This window comes from Heterocephalus glaber, unplaced genomic scaffold, assembly GCF_053883595.1.
Source record: "Heterocephalus glaber isolate CG9 unplaced genomic scaffold, H.glaber_assembly_v1.0 deba00001481, whole genome shotgun sequence".
Taxonomy (NCBI): Eukaryota; Metazoa; Chordata; class Mammalia; order Rodentia; family Bathyergidae; genus Heterocephalus; species Heterocephalus glaber.
Window position 1 is genome coordinate 30,400,003 of NW_028258317.1, and position 18,096 is coordinate 30,418,098.

Below are 18,096 nucleotides of genomic sequence, written 5' to 3' on the forward strand. Positions count from 1 at the left end.
AAAACTTCCCAAGCAGGGGAAAAGAACTTCACATACAGATAAGTGAGCCAATAGGACTCCAAATAGCCTTGATCAAAGAAAATCTACACATGGGCATATAATTGTTAAGATTCCAGAAACAGAAGAACAAAGTTCTCCAAGCAGTCAGAGAAAAGAAACAAATCATATACAAAGGAAAGCCCATCAGAATCACAGCAGACTTCTCAACACAAACCATCAAGGCAAGAACAGCTGGGAGTGATATATTCCAAGCCCTAAAAGAAAACCGCCTTCAACCCAGATTGATGTACCCTGCAAAACTATCTTTCAAAATGGATGGAGAAATAAGATACTTTCATGACAAACAGCACCTTAGGAACTTCATGAATACCAAACCAGCACTCCAAAGAATTTTACAAAATATCCCAGAAACAGACATTGAGGAACACAACCCCAGGAAGCAAAGCAGAATGAACCCATCTGGCATGACAAGAAATTAAATGTAGAGAAGGAGAGCTCAACAAAAAGAAAAAGTCATGACAATGACAAGTCAATACATTTCAGTTTTAACCATCAATGTTAATGGTCTCAATTCACCAATCAAAAGAAATAGATTGGCAGAATGGGTCAAGAAGCAAAATCCAACAATATGCTACATACAAGAAACACACTTAATTCAAAAGGAAACTCATAGACTGAAACTTAAAGGGTGGAAAACAATACTCCGTGCGACAGGAACCCGAAAAAAAAGCAGGAGTAGCTATCCTCTTTGCAGATCAAGTAGATTTCAAACCAACACTGATGAAGAGAGATGAAGGACACTACATCCTTGTAAAGGGAACAATCCAAGAGGAAGAGATGACAGTCATAAATATCTATGCACCAAACACTAGTGCACTCAACTATATAAAACAAATATTAACAGACATGAAAAGTCATATATGCAATAATACAATTGAAGTGGGGGACCTCAACACCCCACTGTCACAAATAGATAGATCAACTAGACAAAAAATAAGTAATGAAATACTAGAACTCAATCAAACCCTTGAACAAATGAACTTAACAGATGTTTACAGAGTCTTCCACCCCACAAAATCAGAATACACATTCTTATCAGATGCACGTGGGTCATTCTCAAAAATAGACCACATACTCACACATAGAACATGTTTAAGTAAGTGCAAAGGAATTGAAGTTATCCCCTGTATATTATCAGACCATAGTGCAATGAAATTGGAGCTCCATAGCAAAAGAAACTCAAAAATTTCATAAACACGTGGAAATTGAACAACACACTTCTGAATAACCAATGGGTCACAGACGAAATTAAAGAAGAAATCAGATAGTTCCTTCAATTAAATGACAATGACAATACAACATATCGGAATCTATGGGACACAAAGAAAGCAGTCTCACTAGGGAAATTCATAGCAGTGAATACACATATTAGGAAAACAGAACAAGCCCAATTAAACAACCTGATGCTGAACCTCAAGCTTCTAGAAAAAGAAGAGCAGGACAACCCCAGAGCTCATACAAGGGAAGAAATTATAAAGATCAGAGGCGAAATCAAAGCAATGGAGACTAAGAGAACGATACAAAAAATCAATGAAGCCAAGAGTTGGTTCTTCAAAAGAATTAACAAAATTGAAAAACCCTTAGCCAACCTTATCAGAAAAAGGAAAGAAAAGGCCCAAATCCATGCAATTAAGAATGAAAAGGGTGAAATTACAACAGACCCAGCAGAAATCCAGAGGATCATCACTACCTACTTCTAGAACCTATACACCAATAAGATGGAAAACAGAAGAAATGAACAAATTCCTAGATACATATGAATTACCAAAGTTGAACGAAGAAGACCTAAAAATTCTAAACAACCCAATATCAACCAATGAAATTGAAAATGTAATTAAAAACTTATCAACTAAGAAAAGCCCGGGCCCTGATGGCTTCACTGCTGAATTCTACAAGACATTTAGAGAAGAACTACTGCCACTACTGTTTAAACTCTTCAATGAAATTGAAAGGGAAGCAATACTCCCAAATTCATTCCTGGAAGCAAGCATCACCTTGATCCCCAAAGAAGAGAAAGACCCAACTGAAAAGGAGAACTATAGGTCAATCTCACTAATGAACATAGATGCAAAAATCCTTCATAAGATACTGGCAAACAGAATGCAGAAGATCATCAAGAAGATCATACACCCTGATCAAGTGGGATTCATCCCAGGGATGCAGGGATGGTTCAATATATGAAAATCAATTAATGTAATACACTATATCAATAGAGCCAAGGACAAAAACCATATGATTATCTCCATAAATGCAGAAAAAGCATTTGACAAAATCCAACATGCATTTATGATAAAAACCCTACAAAAAATTGGAATAGATGGTCTCTACCTCAAACTGATAGAAGCCATCTATGAAACACCAACAGCCAATATCATACTAAATGGTCAAAAACTGAAATCCTTCACACTAAAATCAGGAACAAGACAAGGATGTCCACTATCACCATTCTTGTTCAATATAGTTCCGGAAACATTAGCCACGGCAATTAGACAAGAGAAAGAAATAAAAGGAATAAAGATAGGTAACGAAGAAGTCAAATTGTAATTATTTGCAGATGACATGATACTCTATATAGAAGACCCCAAGAACTCCACCAAAAGTCTTCTAGACTTAATAACCAAATTCAGTCAAGTAGCTGGTTACAAGGTAACATACAAAAATCAATAGCTTTCCTCTACACCAATGACAGACTCACTGAGAGAGAAATAGGGCAAACAATTCCTTTCACAATAGCATCCAAAAAACTGAAATACTTAGGAATCATCCTAATGAAAGAAATCAAAGACTTCTTTCTGAAAACTATAGCACTCTGAAAAGAGAGATTGAAAATGATATCAGAAAATGGACAGACATCCCCTGCTCCTGGGTAGGAAGGATTAATAGAGTGAAAATGGCCATACTTCCAAAACTGCTATATAGATTCAATGCAATTCCAATTGAGATCTGAGCAGCATACTTCCTGGACCTTGAAAAAACAATCCAAAAATTCATTTGGAACAAGAAGAGACCCAGAATAGCAAAAGCAATTCTACGTAACAGAGACATGGCAGGGGGTTTCACAAGCCCCAACCTGCAACTCTACTACAAAGCTACTGTGATAAAAACAGCATGGTACTGGCAAAGGAACAGACCTGAGGACCAGTGGAACAGATTAGAAGATGCAAAAACAACACCAGACACACTCAGCCATCTCATCTTCAACAAAGGAGCCAAACACCCTCACTGGAGGAAAGATAGCCTCTTTAATAAATGGTGCTGGAAAAATTGGGTTTCAACTTGACAAAGATTAAAACTAGACCTATATCTCTTGCCATGCACTAAACTAAAATCAAAATGGATTAAAGATCTAAATATTAAAATAGAAACTCTGAACCAGTTGGAACAGAGGTTAGGTAGAACTCTTGAAGACGTCGGTGTAGGAAAAGATTTTATGAACAAAACCTCAGTTGCCCATGAACTAGCACAAACAATCAACAAGTGGGATCTCTTCTTATTAAAACGCTTCTGCACAGCAAGAAAAACCACCAGCAATGTGAACAGACAACCCACAATGTGGGAAAAAAATCTTCACCTGCTTTTCCTCAGACAAAGGTCTACTATCTTGAATCTATAAAGAACTTAAAAAGGTCAGACCTCCCAAATTTAAAGACCCAATCCAAACATGGGCATCTGAAATGAACAGACATTTCTCACACAAAGAAGTAGAAATATCAAAGAAATACATGAAAAAATGTTCAACATCACTGGTCATTCGAGAGATGCAAATGAAAACAATGCTGAGATTCCACCTCACTCCAGAAAGAATGGCTGCTATCATGAAATCAACCAATAACAAATGCTGGCGGGGCTGTGGGGAAAGAGGAACACTCCTCCACTGTTGGTGGGAGTGTAGACTGGTGCAACCACTGTGGAAATCAGTATGGAGATACCTCAAAGAACTAGGACTGGAAGTCCCATTTGACCCAGCTATTCCACTGCTGGGGATCTTCCCCAAAGAATTAAAAGAATCATACCACAGTGATATATGTGTGCTCATGTTCATAGCAGCACAGTTTGTGATAGCTAAAACTTGGAAACAGCCCAAATGCCCATCAACTGGAGACTGGATAAAGAAAATGTGGTTTTTTTATAAAATGGAGTACTACTCAGCCATAAAAAATGAGAAATTAGAGACATTTATAGCTAAGTGGATGCACATTGAGGTGATACTCTTAAGTGAAATAAATAGGACACACATGTATAAATACCGAATACTTTCTCTGGTGTGAGAAACTGAAAGTGTAAATAAGGACTAAATGTATAATAGGTAATGTGAAATAGGAATAAAAGGGGCAAAGGGGAAGGAAGTGGGAGGGCTAGGGGAAAGGATAGAAGGGAATGGGATTAATATGAGAAAATGGAAAAATAGGAACAAAATCTTTGTAAATAGGGAGGAATGGAGGGGTTGAAGGGAGGGCTGGGCAAGGGTGAAAAATAAGAACCAAGAGAGATTATGTAAAGGTGCAAATTTCCAATGATGAATGTCATTATATTGTATACCTAAAATGTACCAATGATTAGAATGAATAATCGATAATGTAAAATAGGAAGAAAAGGTCCAAAGGGGTAGGGGTAGTGGGAGGGGCAGGGGAAAGGAAAGAAGGGAAAAGAAAAATGATGAGAAATGGAAAAAATGGAAATAAAGTCTTTGTAAATAGGGAAGGGTGGAGGGCGTGAAGGGAGGGCTAGGAATGGGGAAAAAATAAGAACCAAGATGCATTATGTAAAGGTACAATTCCCAATGAAAAATGTAATTGTGTTGTATACCTAAAATGTACCAATAAAAGAATTTAACAACAAAAAAAAATCCACTGAGCTTCCATGTAATTTCCTTTTTATTTCAAAGGAGAAAAAAAAAAAGCATTGGAAGATCAAGTTTGAAGCTTCTAGATTCTTAGTTTGGAGCGGTTTAAGACCACCCAGCCAAGCGGAACAGGGAGGCGCTGTCCGTGGTGCTAGTAACCGGGACCGCCTGGCAACATTGCTCCTGCACAAAATTCTTTTCTGTCACCTTGCTTAGGGAAGTTCTTGTATCTGTCTCGTGGAAAATTCTCAGTCATTCTGTTTATTGTCTTTCTCCCTGTCTTGCTACATTTCTTCCATGTCTCCTTCAAAGAAAAACAATTCTTTTCCATTTCCTTGTCAACCCCAATTTATTTTTTATGAATTAATCAACGTGTTTGTTTTTGTAATAACAAGGGTTGAACCCACGGCCTTCACAATGAACTACATCCGAAGCCCCTTTTTATATTATTACCTTGAGATAAGGTCTCACTAAGTTACCCAGGCTGGGCTCAAACTTGAAATCCTCCTGCCTTAGCCTCCCAGAGTGCTGGGATTACAGGCATGCCACCATGCTCAGGAACAGTATTTTTCCAAACACATTGACCATGCTCACCACTTAAGAAGGTGGCTCAGAAATTGATTCACACTATCTTTTCCTGGCCTTATTTATAAGTTTCAGAGAAACTCAAAGTTCAAAGTGAGAGCACAGGAAGCAGATATTTTTTTTTTTTTTTTTTTTTTTGTACCGGGGATTGAACTCAGGTCCTTGCGCTTATGCAGCAGGCAGTGAAACCACTGAGCTAAATCCCTGGCCCAGATCATTTCTGATTTTATCTTTATAGAGATTCTTCAGTTGACCCTCCTCTAAAAGATTTCCTATACCTTTACCCTAAGTCCCTCTTCTCTTTACTTTTTTAATCTAGTCTTTATTTCCCCTCTTTTTAAAATCTCAAACAATCTTACAGATATATCTGGCAGTAAAGTTATTGTATTAAACTGAAATTCTTTGTTTTGATTGTCACTGTGGAGACTTTCTCAAAAGCTAGGCCCCATATCTTACTCAATTGTGGACTCCTAGAGTATAGGACATGTTAAGTTAGGTTCTGTTGAACTGAATTTAATTACTGGATCCATTAGAGAGAAGTTCCCAACAACACTTCTTAAAAGTCAGTCTTCTGTGTTACATTTGACTATGCTCTAAATTTCAAAGTCGTTAGGCTTTTCTGATGAAAATATCCATTTGTCACCACATTCATTAACATCAGTCTGATGACTCAGGTTCTCATTTACCGGCAAAACACCAATGATATTTATTTCAAATGCTCTGGTTTCCCACTATCCATCTTTCTTCTCCCTCTGCTCATTCTAACAGAACATCTGTAATCCCCACTACAATGTGTCTGATGACTAGTTCCCAAGTCAGACAAAAACAGCTGTTTATGTTTTTCTCCCAGAAGGAGATTTCTATTCCTCTCCCCAAACTTAAGAATGAAGTGGTCATCAACTAATAAAAGGACATTTTCTCCAAACAAATGTGGAAGTTCAAATAGAAGTTAAAGAAATTAAGAGACTGAAAACTAAGATATGGAGGACGGATGGGAACAATCGAGAAATTGGAGTTAATATTGCCTCCTTCCCTTCCTTGTCCAGTTAGATTTCAGCCCTGTTGAGGTTCAAGGACTAGATCTTCCTCACCAACCATCACTCCCATGACAAGTGAGCTTTCCCTTATTTCCGCAGGGGAAATTTGAGCTGAGATCTACTGGAAAAAATCATTTCCTCTAAGTTTTGAATAAAAAAGGGATTGGCCTCCCTGTTAAGCTCGGCACTCAAGTGATCTTGTAAATAAGAACTATTCAGTGTGGGGAGAGGTCTGCTCTCTCGTGCAGTTTTTAGGCAACAGATTATTTGTGGTTCTCTTCTGATTTCAAATATAGTTATCAGTTGTAATATTTTAAATCTTTAAAGCAATAAATATGTTGAGTCAAACTCACTGAGGAAGATTAGGAGGGAAAGAAGCACTTAATCTTTATTTCTTTAGAAGAGGATTTAATGGCAGGTTCAGACTGTTTAATGTCAGGCCCAGTACCACATCCGTGTTTTATTATGTTTCATTAATACTGTAAAAATGTCTTTATTACTCATGATAAATAAAAAACAAGTACTTACTGATGTGAGTTTAAATAGGTAAAAGTGCAAAGAAAGACTCACTGTACTAATACCATGAAACTGAGATCTTAGCTTTTTTGGCTTTGCTGTTTTGGTTCTTTTGTCTGTTTATGGTATTTTTTCTTTATTGCGTCAGGATCTCATTATGTTGGGCAGGCTGTCCTCAGGTTCCCCGACTCATGCGACCCTATTTATTTATTCGTTTGTTTATGGGATGTATCCATAATTCAACATTAAAAAGAATTTAAAAGTACATGCAAAACAGGATTCTTGGGATTTTTTCACTGTTTTTCTGATTGGCCAATTCTAATGAGAAGACACACCCAAAGGAAAATTGCTAAAGGTGATGAAAATGTGAAGCTTGCGAAGTTCCAGTAGTGCCTCAGGATGAGCTTACTCTGCGTGACAGGTGCGGAACTACCGCTTTCAGATATTTTTCTAAAGCCGGAGTTATTTTCAAAGGTTTCCTCTCTGCCTCTGGATTACAGGGGAAACGACTAACTTCTCCAGAATAAAACTGGCCTCGCGCTAAAAGAATAGCAGTCCTCTGCTCCGCCTGCTGGGGATTAGCAGCTGAGCGCAGGAAATGAGCATTTTCAAACACAGCCTTGCTTCACTCACTGGACGTTCAGCCCGCAGTCGCCCGCGCTCCCGGCGGCTCTCTCTTCCCTGGTGGCGCATGCGTCCCAGAACGTTCTGGGCGGGCTCCCCAACCCCTACCTCCCACGTGAGTCTTACACTGCCCCCCCCCCCGCTTCACTGTGACGTCACCGGCTGCGGGCCAGGCCTCCCGGCAAGCCCAGTGGGAGGAGCCGCTCGGCCCCGACCGGGGGCGGGGCTTAAGGGGGCGGGGCGAGGTGGGCCGCCCGGCCCAGCTGGGAACACAGCTCATTCCCTGCCGGCTCCCCAGGCCACCGGAGCTGGGCTGCGCGCAAGGCGTTCTTCCTGGGAAGGACAGGCGAGTGTCTGCTGGTTCTCGGCCGCCAGGAAAAGCCCGGAACTAACTACTCTGCCCCTGCAAGGCCCCCACACCGCAGAAAGCCTGCGACAGGGACAGAAGCTGACTGAGCTCTCCTGTGAGGGCAGCGCCCCGGGGCGGTGCAGAAACTGTCGCTGAACTCACCCTCAGCAGTGGATTATACAGGCCGCTCCGGGTCCGAAGGCTGCGCAATGCGAGAAGAGGACAAGAGCATGCTCAGTGGTGGCGGCTGCGATGTGGACCTGGCCAACGCCGCGGCGCGAGGGCAAGTGGAGACGGTTCGGCATCTCCTGGACGCCGGAGCAGATCCCAACGCCGTCAATCGCTTCGGGAGGCGCCCGATCCAGGTAGCTGGGGCCCCAGGGCCTTGCCGGCAGGGGGCGCGCGAGCGCGCAGCACGCCCTCCGCGGGTCGCGGCTAGCACCCAAACCTCCACCGAAGTAGACCTGGGCTACTGTCTCTCTAGCTGCAAGTGCTCAGCTCAGGCATAAGGCAGGTTTTTACCCAGCAGAAATCCCAAAGGAAGGAATTGGAAAGGGAAAGGGAAAAAATTGCTTCCGTTTATTGCAGTTCTGGGGGATCAAACTCGGGCCTGGGGCACACTAGACAAGGGCTTCACCACTCACCTATACCCTTAACTCCTGGCTTTCTCTTTATGGAAAAAGAAATAAGCATTTGTTCTGCCATCTTATCAGAGATGCAAGGAAGAGGTTCAATGGGGAAGAGAGGGGAAAAGGTAAGATCAGTTAGGAAGGAGGACTGTTTTGTCCGGCTATTTTCCGCGATAAAGATAAATAAATTTACAAGTTGCACAATCTGGATTGGATTTAAGGAATTTTCCAAAATCATATCACATGAAAAAACTCACCGTGAACTTAATTTTAAGCAGCTGTATGAAATGTTTTATTTTTTCCTCATAGAGGCTAGTTGAATTCAGAGGAATTAAACAGGATTCCCCAAGCACAGTACTTAATTCCTTGTATTTTATGTTAGCAATGTCTTAAGTGATACAGACGAGGGAAAAAATTATGCTTCTATAGTTTTTTATTGTTTACCGCACTCAGTACTTGAAATACAAAAACATTCCTACAGCACCTGTTAGATCCGTTTGGCAAAGGGTTTTCATAAACAGTCTCTCCATTGTTAATATACATATTCAGATTTTCTACTAATAATTTTGCTGTAATATTTTTAATTCCTTTAAAACATGAGATAATGATTTTGTACATTACTTTTGACTGTTTATGGCCATATCAGTACTCAGCCATCATCACTCTCCAGAACTAAGTGAATATTAAGGGGTCTTGGTGATGAGGTTCATTTTAAGGGAAGTGTCCATTCCTTTAAAGCCCTTAGAAAACCGGTATAACAAATAAGGGATATTTTAAAGCAAGAAAAATATTGTAAAGTGGTTCTTAAAGACTTAAAATGTTATTATAAAAACAAGTATTCTTATTTACAATTTTAGTTCACATATTCTGAGATACTAAGAAACACTTTTTCCCCCTTTCCCTTATGTGTAAGATAGCCTTTATATTACTACTAGAAATGACAACTTAGAGTTCTCATAGTCTTTAAGGGAGGAAATGAATTTTTTTTTATGTTCATGAGACCAAAAAAAGCACTAGAAGTTTACTGCCTTTCAACTATATGGTACATTTGAAAGGATGTAAACCTACAAACAAATGACTGATCTGGACATTTAGTTATCAAAAATTGTTTTTATTATTAACTTAAAAACATAAAAGCAAATGATTGCAGTATGTACATGTACACAAATGATGCTATAAACATTATTTTTTATAAATTATACATCCCTCTGACCTACTAACCTCCAAGCTCTTCTTATGGAGAAATATATTTGCTGCTTAACATAAAATCATGGTAATTATTAAGTCCTGTACAATGTTGGACATGACAATTTACTTTTTTCTCCTCTAATCTCCAACTTTGGCTCAAATTATTAGACTATAATCTGTTTATGAGCACAAACGCCTTTGGCAATACATAAAGCAAACCTTCCACAGGACTGCTATGAGAACTAAACAAAGTTAAAACTTTTTTTAAAAAAACTTGGGTGTTATTTTCCTCCTTGACATTAATCAAACATCTGAAAAAATGCCAGTTGATTACCTAATAAATATTTTACACCTACATTAATGGGGAGCAGGAAAAGCAGCAACCAATGCAATTTAAGATTTTTAAAACTACTTAAAGCCAGGCTAGGTGACACAAAGCCTGTCATTACAGACCTCTGGGAGGCTGAAGCAGGAGAATTGCCTGGAATTCACTGCTAGCCTGGAACATAGCAAGACTGTACCTCACACAAAAAAACCCAAAATATAAATGCCATTTAAACTTAACTCTGCCCATAAATCATTTAACAAAATGAGTTCCCATGTTCCAATGAAAATCAAGAATTTTTACCACAATGACAATCACTTTACTGTCAGTTCTTTTTTGTTTCTGCACGTTTGGAGAATAAAGTAGAATTTAATTCAAAGAGTATAACTAGGGCCGGGATTTTAGCTCAGTGGTTCTGGCGCCTGCCTCGCAAGCACAAGGCCCGGCCGAGTTCAATCCCTGGTACCTAAATAAATAAATAAATAAATAAATAAATAAAAAGTGTATAACTAGGGGAAAGGCAGTTGTATCAGCAAATGAAGAGAAAGGAGATTCCCAGACTCAAAGGCTTGTAGCCTCTTCCTTGGTCGGATACCTCACCGTACAGACGCATTTCTTTGAAATGGCTCTGCCCCCACCTCCTTCCCTCCCTCCAAGGCGCGCCGCTTCTCACTGTCCCACACTATGGAGCTGACCGTTCTGCTCCCTCCCGCAGGTCATGATGATGGGCAGTGCCCACATGGCTGAGCTTCTGCTGCTCCACGGCGCAGAGCCCAACTGCGCAGACCCCGCCACACTCACCCGACCGGTACACGACGCGGCGCGGGAAGGTTTTATAGACACACTAGTGGCGCTGCACCGGGCTGGGGCGCGGCTGGACGTGCGCGACGCTTGGGGCCGCTTGCCCGTGGACCTAGCTGAGGAGCAGGGCCACCGAGACATCGCTGGGTACCTGCGTGCAGCCTCTGGGGACTGATGACAGGCTCCCTGAGGCACCTACAATGACTTTTTTCTCCCCAGTACCCCACCCCAACCTGGTTCCTGCCACCTGTAAACGTGGAGCAGCGTAGAGCCTGCAAGCCTTCCCATCTCGGCTGGACTGCTGGGAGCAAGAAGGGGCCAACGGAGAATAAGTTCATATACCTTTTTGTGAATCTGTAGCCTGCCCTCAACTCTCATCGTGAAGCCAAATGCTGAGAAGTGGGACAAATCTATCGCCAACAAGTTTTAGGCATGTGTGAAGTTTCAGATGTTAACTACAATTTAGGATTTTCTGATGGAAAGTGGATCACCCTGGCTGCCTAGGAATCTTCCTAAGGTAATCCTGAGTCTGGAGTTGGAAGTGGCAGTGCTTAGCATTCGAGTGGGGGTACTCAGTCTGTTTGCCCCGCTGATAAACTGATCGCTGAGGAGCTCCCGGTCCCGGGAAGTAGACTGTAATCCCTGGAAGCTGGAAGGAAACCTAAGGACTGATGAGTAGCTGGGAGAGATTAGATGGGCTTCAGCGGGGCCCAAGGCTTTCCACTGCACAGCACAAAGTCATTCGAAAGGGTACTGTCTGGAAGCACTGGAGACTCACCCAGTTCCACCAGGTAACAAAGCCGGAAAGCGCTTGTGGGAGCTACAACAGATCTGCCCCTATACTGTAACAATCCGGATGTCTTCTTGAAGTAAAGCAGCTCGCCAACAGCTGCTTTTTCTCATTCCATTAAGGCACAGTTGACTGTTTTCTGGATGTAGTCAAAATCAAACAGTGCAAGAATAAAGTGTTGTATTATAATCAGAGCAATTGTAGCAGTTAACTTTAATAATGTGCTTTCTCTATTTAAGATAGGACCCAGAAATCCTCCTTGTGAATTGCCACTTGAAAAGATTTCATGATTCTTTGTACTTTTGAGTTGTTTTTAGTAACAATGCATTAGTGGGAAGATTGTGACAAAATAATTCATGGCCCTCAGTAAAGAGTGAGGCAAGGGCCAGGATTTAGCTCAGTGGTTTTGCCACCTGCCTAGCAAGTGCAAGGACCTGAGTTTGATCCCTGGTGCCAAAAAAAACAAAAAAAAAAAAAGTGAAGCAAAATTATGCTTCTTAATGAAGCTATGGCCCTGTGGCAAGCTCCTAGTACTCAGGCCTAGATTGCTTTTACCTTAAACAATGTTTATTTATTTCTTTGTTAAATTTATCTGATTGTTTCATTGATAGAGTGTCTCCAGGAAATATTCCAAATATGTTTTAGAAAATAGATGCCTTTGCCCAGTAAATTACCTTGGGATAGTTCCCAAAAGGCTGCTGAAAAAGTAGATGAAGCATAAAACTGTTGAAAATGATGGAATGTCTTATTATCTGCTGACCAAACTAATGGTCCACTGCTTTTGGGTTTTATATCCAGTGTTGCTTAATTCACTATAGCATTGGAACAAATGATACTTAATTACTGTTTTAATAAAGAATAAACCATATAACTTGAAATCCAAGATGTGGATACTTTCATTTAAAAATGTATTTCCATCAACTTACCACTAATTCCTGACAAACACTGAAAGATCAAAAGGATTCACTTCTTTCATCTCTCATAATAATTGTTGATAAATGATCCCAACAATTTGTAAAACCTGCATATATATAATAGGAAGTTAAACATAAAATTTATATATTCACTATGCTTCTAAGTATCCAGTCTACTGACTGTACATTTAAAAGAGAAAAGATAGAACAGAGCCGGGGATTTAGCTCAGTGGTTCCGCTGCCTGCCCCGCAAGTGCAAGGACCCGAGTTTGATCCCTGATACCGATAAATAAATAAATAAATAAATAAATAAATAAATAAATAAATAAAAGAGAAAAGATAGAGTAGAAAAAAATTAAGAGGAAAGATTTATAAGAGGTACCTTTAAGTTAATTATACAAATTTTCTCTATCAATACCTTATTCCTCAAATTAATGTATGACAGTTCTGGGGAAGGTTAGTTGGAACCTGACTATATCTTATTGGGAAGAAATATCTGTTTATTGACACATAATTTGTTCAAGCACACTTTAAAGTACTTTAACACTTAAATCTGAGAAATAGGATGGGATTTTAGTTTATTTTTGTTTTGTTATTTGTGGTGATGGGGATTGAACCCAGGGCCGTGGGCACACTAGGCAAGCCCTCTGCCACTGAACTACATCTCCAGACCAAAAGAGGTGTTGTTTTCTTGAATAACATGCTAAAGGAGAGAAGGTACTCATTCTATGATGTGCAAAGTAAGTCCATCTGGTTCCAAAGCTTTTTCTTTCATTTATAATCAGTGGAGCTTGATTTGGCTCATGGAACTGGAGGTCTGTTATGGCAAGGCTATCCAGGGGCCTGGGGCCACATCTAGTGAGAGCCTTCTTGCTGCTTCGGAACACAACAGAAGAATGGGGGAGGGGGGCGCTGAGACAAAGAGAGACTGAGAAAATCAAGCTCCAAGCCTCAAACACTTTAAGAATCTAAATCCAGGACTGGGGTTTTAGCTCAGTGGTTCTGCCACCTCCCTGGCAAGTGCAAGAACCGGAGTTAGATCCCCCGGTACCAAAAAAAAAGAAATCTAAATCCACTCTTGAAGCCCTCAAGATCTAAACACCTCCCATTAGGCTCCACCTCCCAAAACTTTTGCTTTGGGTATTCAGTTTCTAACACATGCTTTGAGGGGTACATATTTAAACCGGAGTAATGACCTTTTTCATGTACCAGTTTATCATTCAGCCATGCTAATCTTCTTGGAGTCTCCTAAACAGGCTGTATTCTCTCCCCTCATGCCATTACACACAGTTTTCTCTCCATCTCTTACATTATCAATCTAGTCATCTTTTTAGTATGTATCCTGTTAGATTCTGCTTAAAGAACAAGTTAACTGCTGAATGATAGGTGACTAAGTAATTGACCTGAATAATCCTTATTTCATCCTGAGGTTGAACCTAGTGCCCCTCTTCTGTGATGCCCTACATGTTTCTCTAGCACAGAATTTTTTTTTCTTTCTCTTTCCTGTGATACAATAAACTCACTAAAGGCATGAAGTGGCGCTTACTTGGTTACCCCCCAATCCCAACCCCTGGGTACTGGGGACTGAACCCAGGGCAGTCTCACTGAGCTACATTCCCAGTGGGGTTTTTTTGGTTTGTTCTTGTTGTTTGTTTTGTTGTTTTGTTTTTTAAGACAGCATCTAGCCAAGTGACTAAGTTGCCCAAGCTGAGCTTGAACTTGTGATCCTCCTGTTTTAGACTGCCAGAGTGCCAGGATTACAGGCATGTGCCACCATACCCAGCTTGTATTCATTTTTGTAGCTCCTGTGCATCACAATATCTAGGACACAGTTGACTCAGTGAAAACACAGATAACTGTACAAAAAACATTTCATATTACCATTATGTTTCAAAAAAAAAAGTAAAGTAAAATATTAATGTAAACATCAATGTTTACTCACAGAAAATCAAGCCCAGAGAATAAATTATTTGCTTTCTACTCAAAAATTAATCTGCCCATTTGAGATACAGTTTTTGACACATTAAAAGTATTTTTTAAAATAATAAAAAGTTACTTTAAGAATCTAAAAGGTTATTTGCTGAGAGTGGTATAAATTTTTATTTTGATTAAATGATGTTTGAGATAATAGAATTCAGGATGCTAGGAAGAAGTATTTTATTTACACAAATCCAAAACATTTCTCACACAGTCTTTCATAGTTTTCTTAAAAGTTGGTGTTATGGGTATATTGTATTTATAGAACATTAGGAAATAAAATTAGGGCATAATTCAGACAATAAACTGCACATTTTCTGAAGCTACAGTCCTAAACATCTTATGGAATTCTTTCCATTGTGTGAGATTTTCAAATACATTGACACTATTTTGGAAATAAAGGGTTCTATACTATTATCAGTAACTGCTAAGTTTGCAGTTAGTACTAACAACTAATTTTAGAAAAACTACAAATGGACTGTAGAGAACCGTTCATCGGTCCTAAATGAATAGCTAGGTCAACTGACACCTGTAGGGTTTAGTTCCTTGAATAAAATTTTAATTCCCAAGCCTGTGAAGTGATCTGAGGTTTCAGAACAGGTAAGTATTCTACCTATCTCTTTTTTATTGTATATTGACAATACATAATATAGACTTATGAGATACAAATGATGTTATGATCTATGAATAAAACGTGGAATAACTAAATCAAGCTAGTTAATATATCCATCACCTCAAATAACATGATAAATGAAATGTCAGTCACAGAAAGACAAATGCCACAACTTATTACTTATATGTGGAATCCAAAACAACTAAATTCATAGAAACATATAATGGTAGTTACAGAGCCTGAAGGGTAGGGAAAATGAAAATGATGGTATAATAGCACAAAATCTCAGGTGGACAGGATGAATGTTTCTCCTTTTTTTCCTATTGAACATTATGGCAAATATAATATTTTACATTTCAAAACTGTTAAAATAAAAATTTTCAAATGTTCTCATAACACAGCTTATAGTTTTGTTTTGCTTCCATGGCACGAACCTATCCTCCACAATCATTAATACATATGAAAACAACTAATTTTGAAAAACATAAATAAACAATGATATTACTCCTTTTTTATTTCCTAGGATAACTTTCCTACTTTTCTTTCTTTCTTTTTTTTTTTTTTTGGTACTGGGGATCGAACTTGGGACCTTGCACTTGGGAGGCAGGTTGCGGCACCACTGAGCTAAATCCTTGGCCCTTTCTGTAAGATATAATGAATAGAAAAATAGTTTTAAATCTGTTATAAATGGCTTTGGAGAATAGCCCCCACAGAAATATTTTTAAAACTCAAAAATTTTGGAAGATAATGGAACCTTCATTTTCAAATTAAGCCCCAACAAAAGAAAATAAAATTCTATTTATTACTTAAGCACTCAATCACTTGGAGGGTGAGGTTAAAATTTTTTTAAATTTATACTGTAAAGGCTAGGGATGTACTTAAGTGGTGGAGAACATGCCTGGCCCTGGGTTCAATTCCCAACACTGCAAAAATTAATTAACATGATATTGTTTTACAATTACTAAGAAATATCCTGGAGGAGAAAAGGAGTTCATAATCTAAGTCTCCCATTTATTTATAAAATCCCTTAATTTGTCTTAAATTACATATACATGGAACATGTTACTCCATTCCTAGTTTAAAGAAATTGTGGTATCTTTCCTAATGACAACTTGATATTGAAGGGCAATTAAACAAGAAAATGTGATTGTGAATTTTACAGTACTATATTAAAAAGGGGGGGGGTTGTTGTTTGCTTCACTTTATTAGATTCTCTTTTTTCCATAACGCAAAGTCAAAACAATATTGGACATCAATTACCACCTAAAGCAGTACAGCAATTTATTAATACTACATAAAAGTTAGTTCAGTTTAAAGCCACTTGGCATATAGGTTTAGTTGATGCTAATGTTTTATCAGAAGCAATAGGAGACATATCCTATTAAATTAGTTATGAATTTCACCTTGAAGGATATATACAAACAAAAGTAGTTACTATAGTCATGAGTCCTAGTTCTGCCTCCATTCTGGAATTGCAGAAAATTAAACTGTTAATTTCTGTATCTAAGTCTAAAATATTACCAAGACTTTTTTTTAAGAAATCCTATTACCTGACAGACCTGTATTATAAGAATATCTGGAAGTTAAATTTTAAAATTCAAGAATTAATACATTTGACTTCATTTTTACCTTTCCTTTTTCACCTAGATGGCTGGATTGAGGGAAAGGGTTATTGACTGTGAATGAAAAATCTATTTTAAATTTTCCATGCTCTAGTAGTTAAAATTAGTAATTTCAGAGCTGAGGATGTAACTCAGTGGTATAGCAAGGCACTAGGCTCCATCGCCAGCACTGAAAAAAAAATTTTCAGCAATTTTAGAACAAAGAAATGAAACAGAAAGAGTATATGACTCATAAAACCCCTAACATATTTGGTACAGTGTGTACTTCAGAATGCTCTTATGATATTTCATTTCCATACTACAATAAATACAATACAGTGTCAGGACCACTAATTTATCTTAAGGTAGGCAACTGACCTTCAGTAAATATATACAATAAATTATATACAATGCTAACTAGCTCACATCTGGGTATTTACATTATGCTAGAACTTTACCAAGGATCCCTTCCCACTCAGAAGCCCCTATTTATTAGTGTTCTGGGAGATACACAGTCAGTCTGGGCACAGAAAATATCTTCCAATAGAGTTCAAGGCAAAATTTTAAGACCAGTTATAGTAATTAAACTGTTTCATTTCCCTTTTATATTTGGATTTATTCTCAAGTGCATTAATCTTCTGTTTATCCTCTCACATAATACTATTATTGCATGATTAGAGCTACTTCCTCTGAACTCTGTCTTTTGTGAACTCTGGGTCTCCCTTCTAAACAAACCCCCCTCTACCTTCTATCTGTTCACCTTGCCTTGAGTGACAACAAGATCTTTCTGAGAAACTCACTTTCTTCTGCACTTAGTACACAGTACTGAGCTATGGTTAATAGAGCAGGAATAAGGACCAGAAATGTGAACCTGGTGTTCAGGTAACTTTCAGTGTAGTCCCAAAACAAATATATAAAGATTATCCAGGTTCTGTCTTAATATAAATAATTACATTTTGTTTCTTTATCTAATTAAACTGCAAATAATTTTACTGTATGTTACTGCATATTTTATGATATGTTTATAGGCGATAATAAATGAACATAAGTAAGTGATTTGTTCTGTTCACAAACCCACGGACATGTCAGCTAATTATTGCCAACATATGGAGTATTTATTCTTTTAAAGAGTGACTTGAAAGATATTTATGTGAACTGGCTCCTCATTACATCTATGTTATAAAGGCCTAAGCTCTACCACTCTTCCAGGACACAGATGTGCCCCTCATCATCCAATGTACCCT

At 38.7% G+C, this 18,096-nt stretch overlaps 2 protein-coding genes across 3 annotated transcripts in view; one reads left to right on the forward strand and one right to left on the reverse strand.

Moving 5' to 3' along the window:
* Positions 1 to 18,096, reverse strand: part of LOC147825878 (uncharacterized) — a 180,356-nt gene that overhangs the window by 156,839 nt on the left and 5,421 nt on the right. The window lies entirely within an intron of this gene.
* Positions 7,878 to 11,941, forward strand: Cdkn2b (cyclin dependent kinase inhibitor 2B). The gene is made up of 2 exons (XM_004838351.4): positions 7,878 to 8,379; positions 10,872 to 11,941. The coding sequence occupies exons 1-2, from the start codon at positions 8,224 to 8,226 to the stop codon at positions 11,130 to 11,132; spliced, it is 417 nt and encodes a 138-aa protein (XP_004838408.1). The 5' UTR covers positions 7,878 to 8,223; the 3' UTR covers positions 11,133 to 11,941.

What these genes read in the sequence shown, in the direction of transcription:
- Cdkn2b (XM_004838351.4), top strand. Translation starts at nt 8,224, where the DNA reads ATGCGAGAAGAGGACAAGAGCATGCTCAGTGGTGGCGGCTGCGATGTG. An exon ending in TCGGGAGGCGCCCGATCCAG is followed by an intron (nt 8,380 to 10,871) that starts GTAGCTGGGGCC and finishes TCCCTCCCGCAG; the next exon opens with GTCATGATGATGGGCAGTGC.